The following is a 23,911-nucleotide window of genomic DNA, read 5'->3' on the forward strand; positions in this document are numbered from 1 at the left end:
TAAATAAACTCTATCCTATATTTTTTTAAAAAATGAAAGAAAGGAAGAAAAGAAAAAGAAAACTTTTCTTCCTGGGCATGGTGGGGCACAGTTTTAATCCCAGCGCTTGGAAAGGGGCAGAAGCAGTAGGGATTCTGAGAATTCAAGACCAACCTGGGCTACCAAAAGAGTCCAGGATGGCAGATGGGGCTATACAGAAAAACCTGTCTCAAATGCCCTCCCCCACCCCCACCCCCAAAAAAAGAATAAGGAGGAGAAGAAAAAAGAATGTATTTTGGGGTTTTTTGGTGGCACACACCTTTCATTCCAACAGCTAGAATGCAGAGGCAGTGGGATCTCTGTGAATTCGAATTCTAGGCCAGCCCGGTCTACAAAGTGAGTTGCAGGAAAACCAAGTCTACACAGAGAAACCCAGTCTGATAACACAAGTAAGACAATAGTGTCCCTTTCCAGTGCTTAGAAACAAAGTAATCCAGGGAACTGATGTGAGAGGTAAGAATTACTTAGCTATGATCTTCATATCAGCAAGTAACTTGTTATACATTTTTATGTATATGAAGGGTTTCGCCTGCATATATATGTCTGTCTCTGTATGTGTGTATGGTGTATGTCTGTGTGTGTGTGTGTGTGTGTGTGTGTGGTGTGTGTGTGTGTGTGTGTGTGTGTGTGTGTGTGTGTGTGTGCCTGTGTATATCAGAAGAAAACCTCTAGTTCCCAGGAGCTGGAGTTACAGCCAATTGTGAGCCACCATGTAGGTGTTGGGAGTGGAATCCTGGAAATGACACATGGTGACACATCAGCTGTGTGGACAGTGGATCTGAAGTAGCTGGAGGGGGCAAGAAGACTAGCGAGAAGGATTATTATGTGGCCTTGTGGAAAGGAGGAGGAGCAGGCTGGTGGCAGGAGACTGCAAAGCTGGTCAGTGAGAGGAGGTCTTAGGCACTGAGGAGATGGACAGCTTAGCCTCAGAGACAGAAACAGCCAAGCCACAGCCTGAGGGCTTCAGCTACTAACTGGATGGGAAGCTGGAGGGGGGCCAGGCGGGTGCAGTGTGGAACCCAGGGTTTCAGAATTCCCCTCTTTTGTGGTATTCAGCTCAACAATTTGTTGGCACAAAGTTTTGGTGTATGGTTTATGCGGTGCTTTAAAAAAAGAAGAAGAAAAAGAGGAAAGCAAGATCCGGCTCCTTACGAATTCTCTTGCCTTTTCTCCATGGACGATGGGGGTGGTTTACAAAATACACAACTCAGTCTACAAGTTCCCCGGCAGCCGAGGACCATTGTATGGTTTCTCTCTACAACATCCGGGCCGAGATCAGTGGTTGGCGGATGGCCAGGGCTTGAAAATATGGCTTATTTGAATGAACAAAAGGGTAACAGAACTGTGATTGCCAAGAGTGAAAGACTGAGGGAGGAGCTGAGCCGGGGAGCGCATCAGGGTGTGAGGAGGGTCAAGCCAGAGGTACAGGGCATGGAGCTCCCACGCCACAGCTCAGGAATCGGGCACCGGTGAACGTGACAATCAAGTTCTCAATGTCCCACACCGCCCCGCAGAGCAGCACCAAAGACAGAAGTGATTTCAAAGGAAACTGCTGCTGAACCGGTTGGGGCATACCTGAAATCCAGGCGCTGGAGAGAGGGAGGCGAGATCGTCAAAAGTTCAGACTGGCCTACACCAGACCCCAGCTTTAAAAACGTAAACACTACTAGGGAAAAGACAAGATATATAGAATATCACTTTTTTAAATTTTTTAAATTTATTTATTTTATATATAAGTACACTGTCGCTGTCTTCAGACACAACAGAAGAGGGCATCGGATCCCATTACAGATGGTTGTGAGCCACCACGTGGTTGGAGGGATTTGAACTCAGGACCTCTGGAAGAGCAATCAGTGCTCTTAACCACTGAGTCATCTCTCCAGCCCATAGCATATCTTTTAACAGAAAAATGTAAAGCCACGGACAAGAATGGCTATGTACTGCTACGGAATGACATTCAAGCTTTATCATTAAATCTTAAAAATGCAGGGATAACTATGGAGCATGCCTGTGGTCTCGGCCACCCTGGGGCCTGATTCAGGAGGATCGCTGACAAGTAGGAGTTCAAGGCCAGTTGAGGCAACATAGGCAGGCTTGACTGTATTGAGAGAAAAGAAAAGAAAAGGAAAGAAAAGAAGAGAAAAGGCTGGCCATGGTGTCTATACCTTCCTTCCCAGCATTTGGGAGGCAGAGACAAGCAGATCTCTGAGAGTTTGGGGACAGCCTGGTTTACAAAGTGAGTTCCAAAAGAGGTAGGGCTACGAAGAGAGATCATGTTTCAAAGACAAAAAAAAAACCAAGCCTGTTTATAATGCCAGCACTTACAACTCGGAAGCTTGAGGAGCAGGAGTTCAAGGTCATTGCCCAGTAGATTTAAGTGTAATGGAGTGTGGGGCGGCTGGTCTGGGCCACCACGGAGTTGGGATGTGTGTTTCTGGCATGGAAACCTGCCTTGGGAACTAGATAGGTAGAGAGATTGCTAACGGCTAAGAGAGAGGCTTTCAGCAGTGTGATGTGGGAAGGAGCAAAGTGGGCGAGAGGCTTTGCTGACTGCGACTTAAGATATCCAGCAGGTATCTTGGGGGTGGCAGTGCTAGTCCTAGAGCAGGATACAAGACTGTTTTACTTTTTACAACAATACATAGTTGGTTTGATGTCAGAATAGTCTATACCGTCTCTACCAAAATAACAAAGAAAAACAAATACCAAAACAAAAACCAAAAAAGCAATTTTTTATTTTCTTTCCTTTTCTTTCTCACATCTTTAAAACAAAAAGCAAAAAACAAAAACAAAAACAAACCCTCCCTTGGCCTCTTCCCTCACAGCAAGTGCTCTGGTTTTTGGCTCCCTCTACCTGCAGAACTGCCTAACAGGGTCAATAGCCTTGCTGTTTCCAGTTTCTTTCTTCTCTGATTTTTTTTTTAATATATATACCTTTCTACTATGTAGAACATAGGTTTTATAGCTTTGTTCAGGCTGACTTTGAACTCACTATGAAGCTGAGGGGCTGAGGTTAGCCTTGAACTCCTGACCTTCCTAAGTCCATTTCTCAAGTGCTAGGATTAGAGGCGCGCATCCCCGGTAACCACGGTAACCACATTAGGGTCCTTGCTCTGGGGTCAGGTGTGCTTTCACTTTCTTGTGACCTCATCTCTCAGGAAGCAGAGGCTGGAGTGAGTGAGTGGGAGGCCAACTTGAGCTACAACAGTGAGACCCTCAAAAAAAGAAAGAAAGAAAGGAATTTTCATTGTGCTGGGATGAGACCCTTGGTTGGGCACATGCTGGGCGTGTTTGAGGTCCTGCGATCCATCCCAGTGTTGATCCCAAAGATTCAAGAAAGACCACTGATCCAGATCACCATGGCCAAATTAGTTAAAGCAACAATAATTAAAGCAAACTTTCTTATTCTTGCACACGTACGCAGGGAGCCTCCCCCTAAGGTGGGGTTCAAAAGTCACCACTGGAGATGGGAAAGGTAAGGGCTCTTACAGCTCAGAGGTAGGGGGTTTCCAAAGGGGGGATTTGGCAGGCAAAGAGGTGGGGTTACAGGAGCAGAACATAACAAGGTGGTCATAACAAGAGGATATAATAACCCTTTGAAACAAAGGTAGGGGGTTGGGGATTTAGCTCAGTGGTGGAGCGCTTGCCTAGCAAGAAAAAGGCCCTGGGTTCAGGCCCCAGCTCCGAAAAAAAGAAAAAAAAAAAAAAAAAAAGAAACAAAGGTAGGGTAGCAAGATGGTCAGAACAATATTTTGAAGCAAAGACATGGACAGGGGAGGGGGAGAGGAGGGGAGACTGGGAGAAGAGGGAGAGGAAACCACAGGCCAGGCGAGATGTAAAATAAACACATTCAAAGAAACAAATTCAAGGTCATTATTTCTTGGCACAGGCTGTGCAGAACCATTTATAGTTGAGGTTACAGGTGGGACATAGCCTGATCCTTGAACATGAACAGGCAGGACCCTAGTTTGTCTTTATAGTGAGATGGCTTACAAGCCCAAGATGGAGGCAGGCTGACTCCTCCCCAGCGCAAGTAATAAAATGAACTCACATCTTCCTGTCTGGACCCTGAAGTACAGCGTCTCTCGGGGAGGAGCCAGGCTGGGTCCTCCCTGACCTCCCCTTCCAAGTCACAAGCCACCTGCCAGCAGCCCCCCTTCCCACCCCACTTCCTGCTTACTGGTTCTCTGAAACATTTATTGCCTCCTCACGTTCAGCACGTGGTTATTAGGTCGTTTTATTGCCTTCTCCATGAGAAGTTCCTGCTTTGCTCTGGAGTCTCCACTGCCTAGAAAAGAGCCAGTCTAGGAATTTGTAAGCATCCTGAGGACCTGCGTTTGATCCCCAAGACCCTCCCACTGAAAGGGGAGAACCAGCTGGGTTGTGGTGTCCTTTAATCCAGGCAAAGGCTGAGGCAGAGGCAGAGGCAGAGGCAGAGGCAGAGGCAGAGGCAGAGGCAGAGGCAGAGGCAGAGGCAGAGGCAGAGGCAGAGGCAGAGGCAGAGGCAGAGGCCAGAGGCAGACGGCAGAGGCAGAGGGCAGAGGCAGAGGGTAGAGGCAGGAGGATCTTTGAGTTAGAGACCAGCCTGGTCTACACAGTGAGTTCCAGGTCAGCCAGGATTGCAGGGAGATAGATACACTGTCTCAAAAAACCAACAACAAAAATTTCATCCAAAATCTGTCTTGGGTCAGACTGGCCATCTGACTCTGAGAGAGATCAAAGCAAGACAGCCCAGGAAAAGACATTGTGTCCTTTTCAAACAGCTAAAAAGTAGAGTATTCCCAATAGGAAAGTGCTGCTTATCTCATCTCCTTTCCTTGGTTTTAATTAATGCTCTAAAACTTTTGCTAAAATATAAACTTCATCTAAAGATTCGTCAGAGTATTGTGTAAGCTTTCTGTACCTTAAGATTTTTAAATTTAGCCAGGCCATGGTGCTGCACACCTTTAATCCCAGCATTCCCGTGGCAGAAGCAAGGCTGATCTTTGAGTTGAAGGCCAGCCTGGTCCAGAGAGGGAGTTCCAGGACACTCAAGGCTGCAAGAGAAACCCTGTCTTGGAATACCAAAAAATAAAAAGTAAAGGATAGAATCAACTCTTCAAACCTGAGCCCCACCCTCCTCCCACAGACCCGGGTGAGCGTGTGGGCCGCACACATAAATAGATACATTGTTCTTTTTTTTTTTTTTTTAAAGTGCCTAAAGACATTGGGTCTGGTAGAGCAGTACTTAGATCAGTGAGGGCGGTGATCAGCCGGTGGCGGGGAAGAGGAAAGACTCATCCTAATTTACAGGGCAGAAATGTGAGTGCAGGCTAGAGTCCTGTCCCATGGCAGAGGAGCTGGGTGCCCAGCAAAGCCACTTCAAATGCACTGTGGCAGAAAGAACAAAAATATCATGGAGTCAGAGTCTGTGCTTTCTGTTTTTAACCCTCTAAGATAAAGTATGACTATGTAGCCCAGGCTGCCCTCAAACGCCTGATTTCCCTACTTCTGAAGTGCTGGGGTGACAGGTGTGCACCACCGTGCCTTTTTTTTTTTTAAAGATTTATTTATTTATTATATATAAGTACATTGTAGCTGTCTCCAGACACACCAGAAGAGAGCATCAGATCCCATTACAGATGGTTGTGAGCCACCATGTGGTTGCTGGGATTTGAACTCAGGACCTCTAGGAAGAGCAGTCAGTGCTCTTTTTTTTTTTTTTTTAATTTCCTTTTTTCTTTCTTTTTTTTTTTTTTTTTTTTCCAGAGCTGGGGACCGAACCCAGGGCCTTGTGCTTGTTAGGCAAGCGCTCTACCACTGAGCTAAATCCCCAACCCACAGTCAGTGCTCTTAACCACTGAGCCATCTCTCCAGCCCCTCCACCGTGCCTTTTTATACCCTCCATTTTAACATCACCTCCAATGGCAGCTGTGCGACGCTCACTGGGCAAGGCTCTTGCTTTGCTGTCATCTGAGACAAAGACTCACTATGTATGGAAGGCAGGCCTAGAACTCACTTGTGGACAGACCATTCTGGCCTCAAACTCAAGGCAATCCTCCTGCTTCATCATCCTGAGTGCTGGGATCACACGTAGGAGGCACGACACCTGGGTGGACAAGGTTCTTAACCTCTCCTCACCTAAACTTTATATCTATCAGGCCTGTAGACACCGCTGGGATCTGTGTGCCCTGAAGGGTTAAATCGGTTGGTGCCACGCTGGTCAGGGCCTGGCACTGTCGCTTGGTTATGGTGGATTACAGGAGCGAGACTGAGGACCTCAATGCTGCTAGGTTCTTCCCTCCCCCTCTCTTTGCTTCTCCCGGGTGAAGAAGGCTTTTCAGGAGATGAGCTTGAATTTTCAAGCTTCTCACAAAAATAGCCTTCACATAGAGCCCCTAGATGCAAGCAGATTTCTTTGTTACTCAGCGGCTGGCTGGTGGGTGGGCGGGTGTGTCTCTGCTGCTCACTTCCTGAATGAACAGCTGTGGTCTCTGCGTGCGTGGGGTAATCACCACGCTATTCCAAACCGCGGCCACCCTCCTTCATTCACTATGCTCTGCTGCCTGACAGCCCAGACGTGTGTTTACCAGTGGCAGGGTCAAAAAGGAACGGGACGAGAAGACCTCAGCCCCGGCCTTAGCCTGTTCCACAAAGGACCAAATCCCAGCCTCCATACACCTGGCCTTTGAGCCCTGCCTCCCACCTCCCATCTCAACTCCTAAGACTGACTCCGCCAGCTCTCCCTGCTATATCAGCCCCGGCCCATTCCTCTGATGGATCCCTCTGCCCACCTGAGCACAGGGCCTCTGCCCATAACTGCTTCCCAGTCTCAGACAAACCTGGCTCATCTCTGGAGCTCAAGAAATCCTCCTTGGCTACTCCCTGGTCGCTCAGTTCAAGGCCACTGGAAAGACAAACGGACCACCAAAATTGGATCCCAGGTTGGGCCACTGTCTCTGTTGGGCTGAGGGCTCTGGAACTGAGAGGGAAGAAGTAGGTCATTCTGCCACAGTCATGTGATACTAAGCTGTGCCCGCAGGTAGGAAAGTAGATAGCAGGCAACAAAAGTCTCAGGCATCCTCACTGCCTGGCCTTCCCCTGTGGGGACAGCTTGATGCATTTGGAAGATTCTGTGAGTTTAAGGCCAGTCTGGGCTTCTTAGTGAGTTCAAGGCTAGCTCAGGTCTCTGTTCTGCCAATCTATTACTTCAGAGTAAATAAGTAAGACAATGAAGCCGTCTCAGAGAAGGAGAAAGAGTTGGAAGAGCAGAGAATTTAGGGGTAGAGAAGAGAAAATGTCGGGGAAGGTACAGTAACAGTTGCACCGTGCTTGTGACCCCAGCATCCAGGACATAAATGCTCAGCACTTCACAGCTGTCCTCTAACCTGTTCAAACCTGGCCTGGGCTGCAGGAGACCCTACCTCAAAAACAAACAAGGGAGGCAGAGGCTGGTTAGCACAAGCCTGTGACCCCAGCACTTAGGAGGCTGAAGCAGGATGGTCACAAGCTCGAGGCCCATCTGGGCTACACAGACAGACCTTGTCTAAAAGGAAGCTGAAATTCACTTGTTTTTTTTTTTTTCTTTCTTTTTTTTTTTTTTTTCGGAGCTGAGGACCGAACCCAGGGCCTTGCGCTTGCTAGGCAAGCGCTCTACCACTGAGCTAAATCCCCAACCCCAAAATTCACTTGTTTTTAAAGGAGAAAAAGACAAAGAGGGAACTGGGGAACTGGAAAAGAGAGGAGGACTCCTCGGTGTGGTGCTTGGGATGGGACTAGAGTAGAGGCAGCACTCTGGATCTCTGTGGACACAGAGCGGAGCAGTCCCTCCTGTGCTGTCAGAAGCCAAGACTGAGCATAAATGATCTAAGAGGTTCTAGGAAAGGCCATAGGTGACAGCGCACACCCCTATCCCAGAACCCACGCGGGAGGCAGAGGCGGGCACATCTGTGAGTTCTAAACCAGCCAGGTCTACAGAATGAGTTCCAGGCCAACCAAGGCTCTCCAGTATGTCCCTGTCTGAAAATTAAAATAAAACAAAAAGCCCACAACAACAAAAACATTTCTGGGCATGTGGACATGAGTGGCATCCCAACCCCCTATAACCAGGTTGCTAACACAGGCAAATTCTTCTCCCAGATGGCTTCCCTTTCCTCTTTAGTACAGTAAGGTCTACAAAAATGAGCGAATCTGTCATGTGCATCAAAAAGATCAAAGCGCCAGGTGGTGGTGGTGTATACCTTCATTTCCACCACTCGGGAGGCAGAGGCAGGGGGATCTCAATGAGTTCCAGGCCAGCCTGATCTACAGATTGAGTTTCAGGACATCAAAGGCTACACAGAGAAACTCTGTCTCTCGAAAACCATTAAATAAATAAATAAATAAATAAATAAATAAATAAATAAATAAATGGCAAAGCACACTGCATGGCCCGGAGGAGCCCTAGAGAGACCATGCCATGTGTGCAGGTGAGTTGGAACCCCCTGGAGCTGGAGGTGCAGGCAGTTGTGACTTGCCATACATGGGAGCTGGGACCCAGGCAGGCTCTCTGGAAAAACAGCATATCTACTGCTGGTTTGTTTGTTTTGAGGACACAGCGGTCTTCTCATAGAGTCAAGGCTGGCCTCAAATTCACAGCAATCCTTGGCCTCCTCGGTGCTGGGATCACAGGTTTGCCAGGCTGTGTCTAGTTTTCTTTCTAATTGTTTAAATTCATTATTCATCTTTATTTCATGTTTCACTCAAACTTGAAATCTTTTGGCTTCATCCTCCTGAGGGCTGGGGCTTGGTTGGTGCCCCTCCTTATAACTCAGTCGTACTAAAGTGAGACCTAGGGAAGAAGCCTCTCTAGGCTGAGGTTGAGGAGGTGGGGCAGGGAGGAGGCAGAGAAGCCCTTTGTGGAGGCCTCCTGAAGCCTGGCCCTGAGCTCACAGACAGTTGAGCCTTAACTGTCCTCTTGGGGAGGACTGGAGTCCTAAGGCTGAGGTCTTAAGAGTCAAATCCAATTCTGTCTGAAGCGATCCTAGACCTACACTGCCTCACTTCTAAAAGCCTCCCAGACACACAGACACTCCCCCCACCCCACCCCCACTCGGGGTGTGTGTGTGTAAGAAAGAGACACACACAGAGAGACACTTATTATTCTTTCAGAGTTCTCTTCTCCTGGATTCGGTAGCCCCTCCCAAGCACCTAATGTGTGCCAAAGAGATTTGAGCACATCCTTCACATGGAGACCTTGGAAGCTCTGAGGGGACAGAGCTGAGCACAGCTGCTGGCCACTGTCTGAGACTCCAGAGGGAATGGAATGTCTGGGAGTCCCCAGGAACCTGGCTTGTTCCCAGAGGGTCTCCTCTGTTCTCTTCCTACCCTGCAGGCCCTCCCGTTGAGCATGAACACTCCCCTCCCCTCCCCCAATCACCAAGAACGCACACTGTCTCTAGCTCTTCCTGCCCTGCATTCCCCAGCAGCTACCCTGACCTGGTACAGGGCAAATTATACCTTGGCCCAGCAATAAAAGCCACTTTCCAAAACAAGAAGCAGTAAAGCTCTAAGTGACGCAGCTTAGCCACTCACCCAGCACTCGCCTTGCTCAGGAGGTGGTGTCTGGGCCAGAGAAGAGATAGCCTAGTGTCCCTTTAAGCTACGAGTACAAATTCCCATCCCAGTCCCTCCCTCCAGCACATCCTGACGTCAGCAGGAGGGCGTGTGTGAGTGAGTGAGTGAGGGGCCGAGGTGCCTCCTGCACACACACACACACACACACACACACACACACACACACACACGCCACGGAGAGTGCATCATCCAGACGTGACCCTTGCCAGCCAGCTCCACGGTCCAGAGAGATCGGGTGCTGCCCACTACAGGAGACAGTACCTGGACCCAGCTGCCAGGGCGAGGTAAGGGACCTGGAGGAAGCCCGTGATGGTAACTGGCAGAGGCAGGGGCCGAGGGCTGACGGTACCAAGAAAGGATGTGTGGAGTGAGGCTGGAAAGGTCGCGGAGCTGCATCAGCCAGCCCAGCTCTGCTTAGAGGATGCCGGGGAGGCAGAGGAGCCCACCTCCCTTCCCTTCTCTCTCCTTGACCCTCCAGAAAAGCTGAGGCGGAGTGGCTCCCGCGCGCGCGTCTGAATGTGTGTGAATGTCTGTGTCTGGGACTCGCGTCTGGGTTGAGAAGCAGGTAACAGTAGCTTCCTGCCAAGCCGCAGCCTCCGGTCTGGGAACTGGGTGAGGGATAGCCGTGACTCCTTCCAGACCCTAAAAGGCCAGTCGGGAGCACCTCTGGATCTTGCCCCTGAAATCTGCATTGAGGCCAGGGCAGAGGGGAGGAGCCGCCTGGGGCAGGTAGAGACCCAGAGCAGCTGTCTTCCCCTCACTCTCTTTTTCCCTAGTGTGGCAGTGATAATTGTGTCAACTGGCTGGAGGAATGGTTCCACGTTATTTTTGCTTTTATGCCACCCCACCGAGTCCGTGCCCCTCCCCCCGCATGCTGGGCTAGCTCTGACCTCCTCCTTTGCTTGGGTGCAGCCCACTGGAGGACAGGGGTGACAGACCAGCTGGCGGGCAACCCTTGCTGTGGGATGCAAGGACTCAGGTTGGCCTTGGCTGGCATCAAGCCCCTGAGTGGTCTGACCCTGGCACAAGGAGACTGAATGGAGATAAGGGGCCATGCTGGCACCCACAAGGAGACAGCAGGTTCCTGCCAGGCTGCTAGGCTGCCAGGCTGCAGGCGCTTCCCAGGGAGGAGGGGGGCAGGACTGAGAACAATAATAAATCCAGAGTGTGAACTGCTGCATCCGCTGGGGCTGGGGGAGGGGAGAAGGAAGTGTGCCTTCTGGGAGGTGGGCACCCTCTCTGGCAGCCTGGCACTGGCTTGCCTATATGCCATCCAGGCAGGGCCTTTCCCTGGGAAGGATGGGGGTGAGGAGGGGGGTGAGGAGGGGGTGGGGGTGGGGAGAGCGCTTTCCCAAATCCGACTCCATCCCAGAGGTCTCTGGGCATGAGTGCCCAGGTTCTGAGTGTCTTCTCCCTCCTCCCCCATGCTGCGTTTCCCCAAAAACATCTATTTCCCAACCTTGTCTCTCTGGCCCCACCTTAACACAACTAGTGCAAACAGAAGCCAGCGGTGAAGGGTCCCAGGAGAACACACCAAGTTGTCCCAGGCCTGGAGACAGATGGCTGGAAAAGGTTTGAAGATGCTTATTGGCTAGGGAGGGCCTCCTTTGTGGCTCTCAAGGATCCACGGGAATGGATAAGTGGGGGAGTGGAGATATTTGCCAGTCCATCCGAAGGCACAGGTCTCCCCCCGCCCCCGCATTCACCCACCTTGTGCAGGTGATACCCAGCAGAGGGTGCTCTTAGACTAATCGAGCTGGTCAGGATCACTAGTCACAGGCCTGGTGTCCAGGACCCAGAGCTCTGTGCACAGGCAGCTTGGGGGAGATGCACAGCAAGGTGAGGGGGTACAATCAGGGTGGGGTCAGAGCACACCCCATCCCCAGAAATAGTAGTCACCAGGCAGGAGTTGACCTAGCACCCTGGGAAGCCCAGGGACTTCGAGACCACACCGAGCATTGCCAATCTGTCACCATGTGTGACTTTGGCCAGTAGGATCCTCTCTCCAGAGGAGCCAGAATGGGAAGGTGACTTGTTTAAGCTCACACGGACAGGCTGAAGGGGAGCTTGTCTGGGAACTTGGCTCCAGGTAGCTACCCTGGCTTTCCCTCCCCCCACTAATGCCAGAAGAGCCCAGAGGCCTTGGAACAAGGGCCTCAGGGCTGCCTGGGCTTGTGAGCAGGAGGAGAGTAAAGAGTCACTTAAATAATTAATCTTTAGGATTGGCTGGGACAGCCCCTGACACACACACACACACACACACACACACACACACACACACTCAGTGGGGGTGGGGGTGGGAAGGACTTTAATTAGGTCACCTCGGGCTGCGGGGGCAGCTGATGTGTGTCCTAAGGAGTATCTAGGAACCTGGGGAGGGAGGATGCAGGCAGGTACCACTTCTGCCTGGTGGTCCGAAAGTGGCTGTCACCTTCCCAGGACCCAGCATGGACAAGCCTGAGACGTTCAGCTCTCCCATCACCTTCTTTGTGGTCCCGGTCTTTCTATTTTTAAACTGTACCCATTCCTCCCTAGTGGCACCCCCATAATGGGGACTTGGAGCTGGAACACTTTTATTGGGGGTGTTGTTTTAAAGCTTCACAGAGCTGGTGAGTAATTCACCCAAGGTCACGGTCTGAGTCAGCACAACACCAGAAATAGAGCCCCGAATCCTGGCTCCCCAGTTCTTCTAAGGCTCTGCACATCATTCTCCAGGGGAGGCCGGCAGTGGGAGGTCTTGTACAGAGAATTGAGGGTTTCCTCTCCTTGCCTTGGCTACACAGCCCTCTTCCAGACCTCTCCAGGGCTCAAGAGGACTGCCAAGCCAGGCGGGTGACCTCAGCGAGTCTCTTCACCACCACCCCCCTCAGTTTACTCTTCCGAAGAATGGGTATGAAGGTGGTAATTACTGTTTAGGGTTCTTATGAGGCACAAATGGAACAAGAGCCTGACAGGTGGTTAAGTGGATAGAGGGTGGCAGAGACTTGCCAAACTAGAACTGGCTGGCAAGTCTGTCTCACAGTCCACAGCGGATGGGGACCTTGTAAGTCCAAGGCAGTCTTCCCTGTGCATACTGACCTGGTGTTTGCCCCCCGTTTATTTTGGTTGTGTGTGGGTGTGTGGCTTTTGTAGGACAGGGTTGGGAATTGCCTCCTGGGGTAAGCCCATGCAGGTGTTTTGATAACCTCAGAGTCGAATCGGACTGGCTGGCCTCCATCAGTCATCTGGACCCTGATGTTGAGTCGTGTGTCTAGGGATACAGGTGAAGCCCAGAGAATGACAGCTGCTTGTCTGAGGTCACACAGTGCTGCTGCTGGAGCCTCTTGCTTTCGTTGGGATGCCCACCTTTAAAGGGGTTCTCATTGTCAAGATAGGCACTCGTAACCCCTCCCCCCCCTTTTCTTACCTTTTCTTGTTTTGTTTGTTGTTTTTTGGTTTTTGAGACGGGGTTTTTCTGTGTAGCCCTGGCTGTCCAGGAACCCACTCTGTAGACCAGGCTGGCCTGGAACTCCGAGGTCTGCCTGCCTCTGCCTCCGGAGTGCTGAGATTAAAGGTGTGCACCACCACCCAGGTAACCCCACTTTTTAGGAGGGAGGATCTGGGAATTGGAGCCCTGTCTCAGCTGGCTCTGGTCACCTACTGCCAGGGCTGACTCACTGCCTCGAGTGCCGCGGTCCTGTGACACTGTATCACACCTTGGGATAGCTCCAAACAGTACTGGTGTTTTGGCTTTGCCTGGTCCCACCACTGCCTATTAGTTTGGCTTTCATGCTGGGAAGGACATACCTAAGGCTCATTTCTGGGTCTCACATTGCCCCACCTTTATAAGGAGCCGCGTTTTACCTCCGGTACCACATGAACGCGGTATGAAGGTAATGCTCACCTATAATCCAGCATTCAGGTGGCAGAGGCAGGAGTTTGGGCGTTTAAGGCTACAATTGTCTACTTGAGACCTGCCTCGGACTCCTGCCCCCCACCCCCCAGTAAATAAACAAGTGGGAAACAAAAGCAAGAAGCCAGAAAGGCTTTCTGCATAGCGCTGGAGCCAAACAAGGAAAGCCTTGATTCTGTCTGTCCTTCCCTGCATCAATATTCTGGAAACAGGGTCTGTGCTGGAGCCTTGTTCTATATTTTCTTGTTCTCATCTCCCTGGGCTCTCTAGGTGTTTCATAACCTTTCCAGCTCCGGTCCCTCTCTGGTCCTAGCGAGAGTCGAATCCTGTCCAAGAAATAATAGCAACCGGAGACATCGTTATGATTGGTCTAGCCTGCAATCCCAGAACTCAGAGGTGGAGGTCAGAAGCTCATCCTGGGCCGTATGACTATATGTTAAGGAGCTGAAGCTCATCCATTAAAAAGCACTTGCTGCCCTTGCAGAAGGCTAGTTTGGTTCCCAGCACACATATCAGCCAGGGGATCTAATGCCCTCTTCTGGCCTCTGTGGGTATTACACACATGCGTGCATAGTAACTTGTTCACACTAAATGGATAGACGAGTAAATACAGTTTAAATACTGTATTTTTTTCCTTTTTTCTTTTTTTTTTTTTTTGGGGCTGGGGGCCGAACCCAGGGCCTTGCACTTGGTAGGCAAGCGCTCGACCCCTGAGCTAAATCCCCAACCCCTAAATACTGTATTTTTATTAAGTTAGTTTTAGTTTTCCAAGACAGGGCTTCTCTGTATAGCATTGCCTGTTCTGGAACTGGGTCTGTAGACCAGGCTAGTCTGAAACGCAAAGATCTGCCTGCCTCTGCCTCCTGAGTGCTAATGTTAAAGGTGTGCGCCACCACTGCCCAGCTCAAAAAAATTAAAAATTTTTAAAAAATTTATTTATTTTATGTGAGAACATTGTTGTTTTCTTCAGTCAAGCACACCAGAAGAGGGCATCAGATCCCATTACAGATGGTTGTGAGCCACCTTGTGGTTGCTGGGAATTAAACTCAGGACCTCTGGAAGAAAAATCAGTGCTCTTAACCACTGAGCCATCTCTCCAGCCCATCAAAAAATTAAAATCTTAAGAAAACAAATTCAAACTTAATTTAAGGCCAGCTTGGATTACATTTGGACCATATACAACGTCTCAAAAGAAAAGGGGAGGGGCACTGGACAGATGGCTCAAAGGCTAAAAGTGGTCATTGCTCTTTCAAAGGACCCGAGTTCCTTTCCCAGCACCCATGTTGTATGGCCCACAACTGCCTGTAACTGCATCTCTGTAGGCATTGGCACTCACACTTGACACATGCACAAACACAGATACACATGTAGTTAATAATAATAAAATAAATCTTAAGTAAATAAAAAAAATAGGGGTTGGGGATTTAGCTCAGTGGTAGAGCGCTTGCCTGGAAGCGCAAGGCCCTGGGTTCGGGTCCCCAGTCTCAAAAAAAGAACCAAAAAAAAAAAAAAAAAATGTACTAGCAGCCAGGCATTGTGGAGCAGATCTGTAATCCCAGGATGTGGGAGGCTGAGGCAGAGGGATTGCAAATTCTAGTCCAGTTTTGGATACATAGGGAGTTCAAGACAATTTGTATAGGGAGACTCCAACCCTCCCCCCAATTCCAAAGAGAAAAGCCACAAGGGGCTGGGGAGAGGGCTCAGTGAGTGTACCAGGGGCTGGGGAGAGGGCTCAGTGAGTGGACAAGGGGCTGGGGAGAGGGCTCAGTGAGTGGACAAGGGGCTGGGGAGAGGGCTCAGTGAGTGGACAAGGGGCTGGGGAGAGGGCTCAGTGAGTGGACAAGGGGCTGGGGAGAGGGCTCAGTGAGTGTGCAAGGGGCTGGGGAGAGGGCTCAGTGAGTGTGCAAGGGGCTGGGGAGAGGGCTCAGTGAGTGTGCAAGGGGCTGGGGAGAGGGCTCAGTGAGTGTACAAGGGGCTGGGGAGAGGGCTCAGTGAGTGTGCAAGGGGCTGGGGAGAGGGCTCAGTGAGTGTGCAAGGGGCTGGGGAGAGGGCTCAATGAGTATTCGTAGCAAGTGCCCTGCAAGCATGGGGCCTGAGCTTGGTCCCAATACCCAGGTAACAGCCAGGCCCTCCAGATCCTCTGTAACCCAGCACTGGAGGGTGGAAGTAGGGGGATTCCTGAAGTTCATCTGTCAGCCAGGCTAGCCTGTCTGTGAGCTCTGGGCTGAGAGAGCGAGACTGTTTTGATGAAGAAAACGGAGAACATTAGAGAAAGACATTAATGTGAGTCTTTGGCCTCCACACGCTTGCACACGCCTCTCTCTCTCTCTCTCTCTCTCTCTCTCTCTCTCTCTCTCTCTCTCTCTCATACAACAAAACAAAAAAAAAAAAAAACCAAAAAAATGTAACGTGTCCTGGTTTGATTCTGCCTAAGACATCGTGTCCTTGATTGATTGATTCAACTCTCTCTCTCTCTCTCTCTCTCTCTCTCTCTCTCTCTCTCTCTCTCTCTCTCTCTCTTTTTTCTCTTTACAGTAGGATAATAGCACTAACCCTTAAGGGATGCTGCAGGAATTAAGCCCAGAAAAGGGAGCCTTTCCCCTGTGGGGCAGGGGAGGAAGGGAGCAGTCTGTAAAGGAAGGAGGAGATAGAGCCCGACTGGTCCAGTCCTGAACCAGTCCTGTGTGTAAGGAGCTGCCTCCTGGGCTGCAGCACCTGCCGGGCTCTGCCATATTCGCCCACTTTCACCCTCTGTGAACCCTGACCTGAGGAAGGAGGGCCTCTTGCCCCCATCCATCACCCGAGTTGGGGAGATGAGGCCACGCCTGCCGGAGACACTTCCAGATTAGAAACTGGCTCTAGTCAGTCCCTGCCCTCCTTACCTAGGATGAAGAGTCCAGGGAAGGCCTGCTCGTTCTGTGGCTCCCTAGGCCCGCCCCTGCCCCCCAGAGTCACTTCCAGAGCTCACCAGGCGGCTTGTGACCTTTTCCCGCTAGCAGCTTAGCTGGTTGCCCTTCCCCTCCCCACGCCCCCTCCCTCTAGCCACTGTCACCTGGCTGGTGGAGCAGCCCCTGCGTCTCCTTGGTAACCACTGTGCCTCCTCCCCTCTCACCCCCTGGCTGACACTGCCCTGCACACCACCTTGGGAGACTGCAGTGAGCAGGTTCAATGGCCCCGGTTCCCAGGAAGAAGCAAGAATCCAGGGACTGGGACCAGCGTTTTCCAGTCTGGGTCCCTCAGGGGACTTTGGTGCCGCCCGCCTTATCTTTGACAACACTTTAATTGAGATGCAAGTCACACATCGTGCAGTTCAGTTGTTTGGGATTCCTGGTGGAGCTCCTTGGTAGAGAGCTAGCCTGGCCGGAGCACCAGGAAAAAAAAACAACAACAAAAAAAACAAACAAAAAACCAAAAAACTCGAGGAAAGACCAGTAATTTTTTACTTAAAACAGATGACCTTTAAGCCAACACCCCCATCTCTGTCTGTCTCTGTCTCTGTCTCTCTCTCTGTCTCTGTCTCTCTCTGTCTCTCTCTCTCATATTTTTCTTTCCTTTCTTTCTTAATTTTTTTTTAAGGTTTGAGTTTTGTTTTGAGACAGTGCTCTTACTCTGTAGCCCAGACTGGCCTTGAACTTGCAATCTCCTGGAACTTGTGTCTCTGCCTCAGGAGCGCCAGGGTCACGGGTGGGTTGCCGCACTCACCTGAAGCTTCTGATTTGGATGTTTACCTCTTAAGGGGCACAGAGTACAATATGGGAAAACATTTCCTAAGCAAATGTGAGACCTTGGTTCGATGAGGGAACACTGCAGATGGGTGGATGGGTTATGGGGATTTATTTCAGTGGTAGAGCCTGGCAGGGGTGAAGCCCTAGTTCACTCCAGAGTCCTGGGGCGGGAGCAAGAGGTGACATTCTGGCGAGTATAGTAAGAGCTTGTCTCAAAAAAAAAAAAAAAAAAAAAAAAAAAAGCCAGGCAGTGGTGACACGGTCCTTTACCCAGCTCTAGGGAGGTAGAGGCAGGCAGATCTTTGAGTTGGACGCCAGCCTGATCTACAGAGCAAGTTCCAGGACAGCCAGGGCTACACAGAGAAATCCTGTCTCGACAAACCAAAATGAAATAAAACAAAACAAACCACAGCCCATCTTTAATCCCAGCACTCTGGAAGCAGAGGCAGGCAGACCTCTGGGAGTTAGAAACCAGCCCTGGCTGGGCTGGAGAGATGGCTCAGTGGTTAAAAGCCCTGACTGCTCTTGCAGAGGTCCCGAGTTCTAAATCCCAGCAACCACAAGGTGGCTCTGTAATGGGATCTGATGCGATCTTCTGGCGTGTCTGAAGACAGCTATAGTTGTGTGTGTGTGTGTGTGTGTGTGTGTGTGTGTGTGTGTGTGTGTGTGTGTACAGATCATAGTTGAATCCAGAAACACAGAAAATAAATGTTCTAAATAATGATGAAGTGAAGGAGTAAGGGTGTGGGGGAGTGGGCACAATCCCCTGCTCCTTTGTGATTAGGGACTAAAGAGGGGCTTTCCTATTGCAGGCTAAGCCAATTTGCTAACCCAATCTTCACAAAGACCTGAGAGAAGGGAAGGCAGGGTGTGCCTGCCCGTCCCATTGTACAGATGAGGAAACTAAGGCCAGTTAAAGTGCTACCCAAGGTCAGCCAGCAGCTAGTAGTAGCAGAACGAAAGGTTTCTTGGTCCTGAGATCCCCCCATGTCTTCCAGGCTACCTGTCTCTCCCAGTTTCTATAGCGATATCTTTTAGGCTCTGGGACTCCACGGTTCTTGAGGAAGAGGGCATGAGGCCTGACAGGAGAGTTACAATCTTTTCCTCAGTAGAGGAGGGTCTTCTAGGTGCCAGCCCCTAAAGTATACAATGGCAGACAATGAAACCCCTTATACTTTTTCTTTTTTAAAGCGGAAGCGCTCGCTAGAGCAATGGGTTTGGTATCAGTCGATGCCCATGGGTACGAAAGCTGCCTCAACCCACAGCAGAGACCACCTCCCTAGGGAGGTTCCCATCTCCTGCGGGGAGATGGCTGTTCCGAAGTCTCCATCCCACCCTGCTAGATGGGGATAGACCCAGGCCGTGAGCATGTGCTCCCCCACCGAGCCACATCATCAGCCTTTCAACCTCATTTTGAGAGGCAGAAACTGGGTTAATGAAAAGTAGAACATGAACGCGTTCCCAAGAGCTCACCGCGTGCTCGCTGCGCCTGTTTTGGGGCATTTTGGATGGCGTTTGGGCCTCGGGGCAAGCAAGCTTCCTATAAAATACGAACCAACACTACCCATAGCGCAGAGCTGGAAATGACATCAAAGGTCAAGAAAGAGTACTGACTGAGACCAGTCGGCCAGTAAAGCCTGCACTTCTGTCTTGTGGGCCCAGTGGGGAGGTCACCACATCATAGGTAAAAGCTCTGAGGCTGAGCTGTTTTGCCTCCCGCTTGTCCCCCTGCAGACCCCTGGGTTATAGAATTAAACGCAAGCTGGAAGTATTTAGGGACTCTAAGGCAGGTTCTGTTTTGTCCTGTGACCAGGCCTCAGACTTCCTCTGGAATCCAGGATAACCTTGAACTTCTGGTTCTTCTCCCCCTACCTCTAGAGTGCTGGGGTTATTACAGGCACGCACTGTCAAGCCTGCTCTCTCTCTGTGTGTGTGTGTGTGTGTGTGTGTGTGTGTGTGTGTGTGTGTTTCCTTTTTTCTCTTTTGTTTTGTTTTGTTACAGGGTCTCTGTGTGTGGCCTTGGCTGCCTTAGAACTAGCTCTGTAGATCAGGCTGGCCTTGAACTCACAGAGATTCCCCCTGCCTCTGCCTCTCGATCGCTGGATCAAAGGCGTGCGCCGCCACACTGGGCTTATGCTTGGTTTTATGTGCGTGGCATTGGCTACGAAGGCATTCTACCAACTGAACTGTCCCCAGTCCTTTGTTTTGTTTTGGTGCTGGGGACTAAAGCCAAAGCCTCACACATGATAAATGATGTGATTAGGTTGTCTTCCTGGTGAGGATACTGAGGCAGGGTGGGACCATGAGCATCTTTGGGAGTGGCTGGCTTCAAACTGTCCTTTCAACTTGGAGCTGTTCCCTGGCTGGGCTTAACTGGGTTTGTCTCTTCTCTTACAGACGGAGTCCATAGCTGGTGAGGCCAGTGAGCAGGGCGAGGCCAGGCCCTGCCCGGAAGGACACCAGAGTCCTTCACCGGCCCCTGTGCTCCAGAGCCCTCCCGGCTCTCCTGCTGGCCCCACCATGACATCAGAGTCTACATCACCTCCGGTGGTGCCACCTCTGCACTCCCCCAAGTCCCCCGTCTGGCCCACTTTCCCCTTCCACAGGGAGGGCAGTAGGATCTGGGAACGTGGTGGTGGCGTCTCTCCTCGGGACCTGCCCAGCCCTTTGCCTACCAAACGGACCAGGACATACTCAGCGTGAGTCCCTTCCCCTCCCCTAGGTCCCATGATGATCCTCCAGGGCATGGCCCCTGGCCTGCCCATCCTCCCAGGATGACACTAGGGGCCCTTCAATCCACAAAACTTACTGTTCAATGGGCCATTTGTCCCAGGGTTTGAGACTTAACACTTACTGAGCTCCTGACTGGGGCTTCAAGATGAGTAAGACTTGTCTACATGCTTTGAATACTAGGGAAGGACAGCCTGGGGTGCAGGAAATGAGGACACCCTAGCTAAGTTTGAAGATGCACCCGATGAGGGAGCTGGAGAGATAGCAGTTAAGAGCACTGACTGCTCTTCCAGAGGTCCTGAGTTCAGTTCCCAGCAACCACATGGTGACTCACAACCATCTGTAATGGGATCTGATGCCCTCTTCTGGTGTGTCTGGATATCGACAGTGTACTCAAATACATAAATGTTAAAAAAAAAAGATGCACCAGATGAAGAAGGACTTGGAGCTCCACAGATATAGTGAGACTTTTTTTTTTTTAAGATTTATTTATTTTCATGTATGTGAGTACACTGTCGCTGTCTTCAGACACAACAGAAGAGGGCACCAGATCCCATTACAGATGGTTGTGAGCCCCCATGTGGTTGCTGGGATTTGAACTCAGGACCTCTGGAAGAGCGGTCAGTGCTCTTAACCACTGAGCCATCTCTCCAGCCCCATAGTGAGACCATCTTAAAATAATAATAGGGACTGTGATGTGGCAGGCCAAGCAGCATAGAGTTAAAAGGAAGGCTGGTGAACTACAGGAACCATCCTTGGACCTCTGGGAAGGTGACTGAGGCCAGATAGGAAAGATTTGTGGGCGCCAAAAGGTCTTGCATTTATTACTGTTATTGTTGATGGTGTGTGTGTGTGTGTGTGTGTGTGTGCGTGCACATGCATGTGTGTGTGTGTGTGTGTGCGTGTGTGTGTGTATGTGTGTATGTACATGCCACAGTCTGTGTGTGGAGGTCAGAGGACAACTTCTGAGGACTGGGTTCTGGAATCCAAACTCAGGTGCCCACACTTGGCAACAGTGCATCCCCATCCCCACCCCCACCCCCAGGCAGCTCATCACTGCTGTGCTTTATTGAGATAGGGCTTTGCTCTGTAGCCCAGGCTGACTTTGAGCTGGCTGTTATTCTGAAGGGGGGGTGTGGGTGGGGTTGTGGGTATGCGTCACTGTGCCTGGCTACAAGGTTTCTGTTACTGTCACTGATCTGGATAGCAAGTGTACATTGACCTTGTCTGAGCCGAGGCTGGAGCAGATGCTTGGTAAACAGTACATGGGGAGAGTGGCCTGTGGTTAGAAGCTGCCCTGGGAGATGGGGAGGTGCCTCTTGGTTTTTGTTCTGGCTTTCGGTGCCAAGGATGGAGCTTGAGCCTTACCCATGGCAGGCAAGCCATTCGCCACTGAGCTCCACCCCTAGGTTCACTCAGAAGTCTTCCAAGTGGAACCCGTTTAGGCTAAACATCTGGAGGTGCTATTTAGGGAGACACTGACAAGGAACCAGGAGATACCTTTGTTCCCCGTGGAGAGGCACTGGGCAGGCCGTTGTCCCTCTCTGGGCCCCTTTCTTTGTTATCTATCCAATGAGGCCGTAGCTCCAATCCCTCTACCCTATCCCCAGGACAGCTCGAGCCTCGGCTGGCCCCGTGTTCAAGGGCGTCTGTAAGCAGTTCTCACGCTCCCAGGGCCACGGCTTCATCACGCCTGAGAATGGCTCCGAGGACATCTTCGTGCATGTTTCTGAGTGAGTCCCCTCTACTACCCCGTTTCTGGCCAGGCCCTGCCCAGTGTCCAGTCTCCCTTGGCCCTCCCCTAGCTGCTGAGGTGTGAGTTCCTGCTGACTCTCCCTGCTGAGGAATGCTGGGGTGAGGTAGGAATCAGCTGCAAGTCCACAGAACCCTGATGCTCACTGCTCTAAGACACAGGAGTCCTGAGAGAGCCAGACCTCAGAGGGAAGAACTATCCAGATTCCCCTATCATGGCCTAGATAACCTACGACCTAGAGCTGGATGAAGGGCTCTGGTCTAGCAGGGCTGGGAGCTACCTGGGGAGGTCTGATGTGGAGCTGACCCTTCCCCTTCTGTCCACCAGCATCGAGGGGGAGTACGTGCCCGTAGAAGGAGATGAGGTGGCCTACAAGATGTGTCCCATCCCACCCAAGAACCAGAAGTTTCAGGCTGTGGAGGTGGTGCTCACCCAGTTGGCTCCCCATACCCCCCACGAGACATGGTCTGGCCAGGTTGTGGGATCCTAGTCAGGATCCTCCCACAAGGAGGCAGGCAGCAGCCAGTCTGTGCCCCCACTGTGCTGCTGACCAGCCCTTGGGTGAGCTTGTTTGTCCGCCTGTCTGTCTGTGCTTGTGGCTGTGAATGTGTGCTTCCACCTGTGACCCATGACTTGTATGATCCGGCCTAGGGTTGGATGGAGTGCAGCTACCAGCCCCGCCTTGGCCTGTCTCTCCTTCCTCCCAACTCCGTCACGTAAACACACCTTCTCCCCCTCTTGCCCACTATCTATATACTGAGTCTCTGTGGGTCTGCGTCATGTTCTTGAGAACCCAGGGGGACCCCTCTCCTGTGAGCCCATTCCTCACTGCTGTCCTCAGATCTACCGTCTCCAGTCCCCAGGCCTGTCTGCTTACGTCCCTGTCTCCAGTGCTGGACCTGGGTGTCTGCCACACCTGGACTCGTTCTCAGAAGCCAGGCCCCTGAGTGCTTTGTAGGGGCCTCCTTTAGGGAGGAAGAGGGCAAACCATGGAGGTTCATGGCCAGCCCCTGCTATAACCTAGCTCATCTTCCTGTCCCCACCCGTGGTGCCCTGAAGAGAACACAGCTGTGAGCAGGAGGGAACTGAGGCACTCCTGTTGTGTAGGCCAGTCCTCTCTCCTCAGCAAATGATCTTTGAAGCCCACAGAGCTAAGATCCCTCACTCTGAGGTGAGGAGGGGACATGGTTTCCTCCAGCTTGCTTGGGCAGAACCGTCTCTTCTGCTGGGATGCCCAAACCCTGTGGATGCTCTGCCCAGTGCTGGCCACCACAGCAGCTAAGGATGCAGCGACAGACTGACATGTCACCTCAGGCAAGGCCAGGTCCAGACACCCCAAAAGAATGGTCCTCAGCCAGGGAGCCCACTGGCCTTGCCCCTCTGCTCCCATTAGACACATTTCCCAGAGCTATGCAATGGCTCTAAGTCCCTGACAGGTCAGCAGCTGAGGTGGCTCTTATCCCGTTCATCCCAAAGTGTGACTGTCCCTCTTACCTGGAGTCCCTTTGGAGTTAAGATGTGTCCCCTCTAGAGAGCCCATTACTTAATGAGAGGATAAGGGCCTGACACAATAGTGACCTTTATGAGACCCAGTCTGGAAGTAAAATGTGAGCACAGATGGCCGGGATGAAGGGGTCAGTGGTTGTCTAGGTGGCCTTGTAGGTGTTCCGGGACCACAGGGTAATCATTTGGGGCATTTGCACCCCAACTTGGCCTAGCACCCTTTGCACAGAGGCCAGCAACTTAGAGATGCTAACAAGTGCTGGCCAGTCTTCCACCCTAGGAAGGACCTGTCTGACACCCCACTGTGAACGAGGATTCTCCAGCAAGGCCTGTCCCCGGAGAACGGTCCTCGGCAAGCTTGAGGACCTGAGTTCAAATCTCCAGCACGCCTGTAACCCAGTATTGGGTGATAAGACACAGGCCTTTGACAAGAACTTGTTGGTTCAGGTGAACCCCAAGGCCACCCAGGCCTCCCTGTTGTGAGTAGGTCCTTTGCAGCCATCACCCTGAGGCTGCCTGAGTGGTGGGGACAACAGGCCTCCTCCCTACTCTTGGGCCCTGCAGTGCCCAGTCAGAAACTTCTCCACTCAGACCCCAGCCACGGATTCCCCAACCCTCCTAACACTGGCAATAAACTCAACTGTGACCCACTCTGCCCCTGAGCTGCCTGTCTCA

General features: G+C 51.3%; 1 protein-coding gene across 1 annotated transcript; it reads left to right on the plus strand.

Annotated features, from left to right (window-relative positions):
* Nucleotides 1-9,714: 9,714 nt before the first annotated feature.
* On the plus strand, nt 9,715-23,898 carry Csdc2 (cold shock domain containing C2). Its single transcript, XM_032918410.1, has 4 exons — nt 9,715-9,917; nt 19,648-19,949; nt 21,591-21,713; nt 22,061-23,898. Exons 2-4 carry the CDS (start codon nt 19,771-19,773, stop codon nt 22,221-22,223), a joined length of 465 nt encoding a protein of 154 aa, XP_032774301.1. The 5' UTR covers nt 9,715-9,917; nt 19,648-19,770; the 3' UTR covers nt 22,224-23,898.
* The last annotated feature ends 13 nt before the right edge of the window (nt 23,899-23,911 follow it).

Source organism: Rattus rattus, chromosome 1 (assembly GCF_011064425.1).
Source record: "Rattus rattus isolate New Zealand chromosome 1, Rrattus_CSIRO_v1, whole genome shotgun sequence".
NCBI lineage: Eukaryota > Metazoa > Chordata > Mammalia > Rodentia > Muridae > Rattus > Rattus rattus.